Raw genomic sequence first — 4,751 nt, 5'->3', positions numbered from 1 at the left:
ATGGGATCTCGGCATGGCCGGGAGGAGGAGGGCGGTCTGCACCGCTGCCTCAACTCCGGCCTGCGGCACTGCGGCACACGAGTGGGAGCCCCCGTGGGACCGCCACACACGCCGGGGCTGGCGCGGAGTTGGGCCCTCCCCTCCCGGCCTCCCTGTGGGCAAGGCGGGTGAGTGCCCGAACGGCAGCTCTGCGACCTGTGGCACGTGGGCAAGTGTGCCCCCCATTCCCCCGCCCGTTCCCGGAACCCGGGATCCTCCGAAGCAAGCACTGCTCACGTATCAGCCAGAAGCAAAGCAACAACTGGAACACAAGCAGAGGCTGCCGTCACGTGAGCATGCTCGGAATTTACCTCTGCGAAATCCATGGGACGCTTTTCAAGGGAAGTATACTTTGGATGGATGCCGTAATGCAAAATGCCCTTGACGTCTTTTCAGAAATCCGATGCGTACAAGCCCTCATCCCGCCCTCGTAAATGGGCTTTGTGGGTGGGTTCCACCTTAGGCGTGCAGCTCACCCCAGAAGGGCGAGCTGTGCAAGGTGGGGCGAAGCTAAGGCCAGCCCGAAGGGGCTTTCTCAGCCGAGGAGGTTCAAAACGAGGGGCGGTTTGCCCCGGCCTGGTGATCCTGCGAGCGGCTGCAAATCGCTGTGGAAGGGCAACTCAGGCCTGTTGCTCTTCTGAACTGCTTCTTCCAGCAGGGAACACCCCCAAAACAGAGGACTGTGCTCTGTAAAAGAGGCCACACTAGGTCCCACCAGCATAGCCAGTGGTAACAGAACGCTGGTGACATAAGAAAAGCTTTCCAGGGAACACAGTGCCCACCCCTCCGCCATGGAACGCTGCGCCCACTGGGGACGTGGAGCATCACTGCGCCAGGGCCCCCAAGCGCGTCTAGTATTTCTGCTCCACTCCGTGTACAAGCAGCCCCCATGTGGCTCGCACGGAGGCGCCGAGGAAGCAAGAGCCATGATGCCTCCGGCCGGCCAACAGGCGCCCAGCTCAGACAAGATGGAAGCTCGCCGGCCAGGGGGTTCCTCCATTCTGGAAACCTCCTGCCTCTTCGAGATGAAAATTCCACTTCTAAAGTAGCCTTCCCGACTCGGTACCCTCTAGATATTCAGGACTGCAGTTCCCATCAGCCCCAGGCAGCAGACCCATTCCGGTGGTGGACTGTAGGAGCCTTCCGTTGAGGGCAACCCTGACGGTCTCGTGGGCTGAAGGCGAAAGGGCTGGAGTCAAAAGCTCACTTCATGTCCCGCCCAGGCATTTCTGACTCCTCGTGAGCCAGTGAAGGGGCCCCCCAACGCAAAACCCCACGCGGCCCACGACAGCCCGGCTCAGCTCTTGCACACTTGAGGCTGCGGCTCCTTGATGGAGCCCACCTCCCCAGGGCTGGGCTTCCACTCCCCCTGCCTGGGGCTTTCCCTGGCAGGATTGTCTCCTGCAGGGAGTCCAGCCTCCTTGTGAGGTGGCCCAAGTAAGATGCTTCCAGGGAAAGCTCTGGCTTGATTTGACCCTCCCTGTTTATCTTTCTGTCAGTCAAAGCTCTCCTCTTATCTCCTGGGGGAGCACTGCTCCTTCCAGGTGCTCCCAGCGGGCTTCACTTCGCTTCACTTCACTTTCTAACACTGGAGGTCCTTCTTGGTAGGAACCTCTTGGAAGAAGCCTGCCTGCCTTCCATCTCTTCTCCTTCCTTCTTCCCTACATTCTTTCCACCTTCTCTTTAGCTTCTCCTGGACAGAGAGCATGTTCCGCTGCTGGTCTTTCAGCATTCCCAATCTAGGTTTGATTTCCTGAAACGCTCCGAGTGCTTCCCAAGAACATGGACTCTGAGCCTCTGCAAAGCGGACTGGCGTCTGTGGACCGCCATCCCAGGAATCTGATGCATGGGTTTCCCGCTGCAGACAGATTCCTCATATGTACCCCGACTCATTCCAGAGCTGGGGTATGTACAAGAGACGTACGAACCCAGAGGGGTTCACCTGGTGCCTTCTCTGCATTCTTTTAGGTGCCAGGCAAAGATCTTTTTACTTCGACAGTGTTTCAGTTGTTTTCAAGTAGTATTTTAACTGTGCGGTATGTCTTTTAATGACGTTATCCGTTCTGTGCATTTTATGTTGGTTTCAGTGTTTTATTATTATTTGTAATCTCTGTTTTTACACTGCATTTCATATCGTATTTTTGTTGTTGTAACTGCCCAGGGAGCTGTATGGCTAATGGGGCGGGTTAGAAATCTAAAAAACGAATCAACTACTTAACCACAACTATCACTCTGTTGAATGGAAAAATGCACATTCCAACAAAGAGGACCAGTTTATCGAACTCCTAAATGACCCTGACCTCAACAGAGGGTCCTGGACGTGCCATGGGGAGAAGCAGTCCTGGATTTAATCCCAGGAGGGTCTCCCAAGACCTCACATGGTATGTAAAAGGTGTTAGAAACACAGAAATATAGAAAGAGAGCGAGTCAGAAGGGATCCCCTGGGCCATCTAGTCTGACCCCCGGCTCCAGCCAGCTCAATAAGTGTTGAACTTATGGGAAACAGTGACTCCAGCGCTATCGGATTTTAAATACAGTGAGCTGGAAAATTGTGAAAGAGGCCCCACATGGTCTCGTTTAACTTCAAAGAGGCAACTGCTCTAAAAGGAGGGAACTGGTAAGACGGCTGAGCAGAGGAGGCAAGAGCAGCAAACCCCTCGGAATGCTTGGAGGTTACACAAAGCTACAACAGTAGAAGCTGGGATGGTGTGTATACTGCAGGTTAGGAAAGCACGATGCCCAGAAGGTCGGCAGGGGGGTTAACCAGCACGGCCAAGGAAGTTATTAGGAAAAAAAGGCCTCCTTCAGGAAACGGGCATCTTGCCCAAAGGAGGAAAATGAAAGGGTGCCCACGCTTGCACAGGAGAAATGCAGGCAGGCAGAAAGAGGAGCAAAGTAATATTACTAACAGCATCGAGGCCCCAGCAAAGGATTCTGTATAGATGGCTTAGACCACAACTCCCACCACCCCACACCGGGTGCTGCATTGGCTGGAGCACACGGGGCGGGGGGGGTGACAGTCCAACATCACTGCAGGGAAGGCTGTTCTCTATCCCAGACTCACCCAAACTGGGCCCCCCCAGCTGCACAGGACTACAGCTCCCGTTTCTCCTCGGCCTCCTTTCCTGGACTCCCTGCTGCTCCCGGCCTTTGTCCACAGGACTGTCTTAGGAGTCGTGGTTCCTGCGGATTTTGCCGGAGAGATGCAGTGCGTAACCGGAAGGACGAACCTCTGCGAGGGACACTGGAAAGTGTGGCATGCACAGGCCTTCCGGTGAACGGCCGGCCGGCCCTGCCACATGGGAAGGCACGCCTTGCCCGCCCCAAAGCGCGAGAAGGGGGCAGCTCTGTGGGGATTGCCACAGTGGGGCCGCCCTCTTCCCCAACCCGTCAGAGCGGGGGTTGCGGCCGGCCACGCCACCCTGTCACTCCAGGAAGGGCCCACCCCCTTGGCGAGCCCCAGTGGGACTGCAGCCAAAAGCAACCCCTGGGAGGCCAGAGCGGGGAAAGCGCCCCCACCCCATCCCAAACAGGGCCTTGAGAACTGAGCCTGGGCAAGGCAGCCTGGCGAGGAAGAAGGGGGCCAGGCGGGTGGAGGCGGCGACCCTGGAACACTCGGCCAGGGGCTTGGCTGGCAGGAGAGAGGGCTCCACGCTGGGGGGTCCCCCCAGAGCTCCCTCGCGCTCCTAGGCGCGTCCACACGTGCATCAGGACCGCTGGCCGCCCGCGCCAAGGGAACCCTGCCAACCTGCAGCTGCAGGCATTTCTCGCGGCCTGGGCCGGCGGTGAGCGGTGCTGCCGGTGCCTGGCGCGGTCGTCTCGTCGAGGCGGCCCCACGCAAAGATAAGCGCCGGGGCCGCGCCGTGCGCCGCCAGCCCGAGCCCTCCGCGTGGCGGGCAGGCCCTTCCGTGGGGATGCGTGGCAGCCCTCGGGCGGGCCCGGGGGCCCAGCGGGGAGAATCCGGCGGCCGCCGCGCGGCCTCGCCCCTGCCCGCAGCCGAAGTTGCGCGCGTCTTCGCTCGGCGCTCGAGCAGCAAGCGACCGACACTCGGGGCCCGCCGCGCCTCCTCCAGCGCCCGGCGGGCTCTCCCCGCGTCCCGCTCCCCGCCCCGCCGCTCGGCCGGGCCGCCGCGGCCCGTCGGAAAGGCGGGGTCGCGCCTCCCCCCGCCCCCCGCCGCGCGCCTCCTCGCCCGGCCCGCGGCTGCGCTTCCGTCGTGGAGGCAGAAGGGGGAGCAGGAGGCGCGGCGCGGCGGCGGCGGCGGCGGGGCGGGCGCCTCTTCGGGCTCGCTCCACCATCGCCGCCGCATTCTTGGGAGGCGCAGGCAACAAAGCGGCGGCCCGGCGCCGAGCGAGCGCCGCCCGGGCCCGCGGAGGGCGCCGAAAGTGCGAGCGGCGCGCCGGGGAACTTTGGCAAAGTTCGGGCAAAGTTCGGGGGACGCCTGCGCGGGCCCGAGCGCCACCGGCGGCGCCGCCCGGCCTCTCGGACAAAAGGAGCCAGCCTCGGCGCGGGGAGGCAGAAGAGGGGCGGTGTTGGGAGCGGGGCAGGAGGAAGCGCGAGCCCGGGGCGCGGAGCTCCATCCGGGCGGCGGGGGGCGCGCCGGAGGATGGCCTCCGGCGGGGCCCGCAGTCGGGCGCCGCTCCTCCGCCGGGCCGCCCCGTCGGGCCCTCGCATCCCCGGAGCAGGCGCCGCGCGCGGCCCGCCCGGCGCGCCCT

General features: G+C 62.0%; 1 protein-coding gene across 1 annotated transcript in view; it reads left to right on the top strand.

Annotated features, from left to right (window-relative positions):
- SMO (smoothened, frizzled class receptor) overlaps positions 1–4,751 on the top strand; it is an 18,355-nt gene continuing 13,604 nt past the window's right edge. Inside the window, exon 1 of the mRNA XM_044430532.1 lies at positions 1–167. Within this exon, the coding sequence (XP_044286467.1) occupies positions 1–167 (167 nt within the window). The remainder of the gene's footprint in view (positions 168–4,751) is intronic.

Source organism: Varanus komodoensis, unplaced genomic scaffold (genome assembly GCF_004798865.1).
Source record: "Varanus komodoensis strain SLA01 unplaced genomic scaffold, ASM479886v1 scaffold1, whole genome shotgun sequence".
Taxonomy (NCBI): domain Eukaryota; kingdom Metazoa; phylum Chordata; class Lepidosauria; order Squamata; family Varanidae; genus Varanus; species Varanus komodoensis.
Note: the sequence above shows the minus strand (reverse complement) of the source record. Positions and strands in the feature narration are given on the sequence as shown.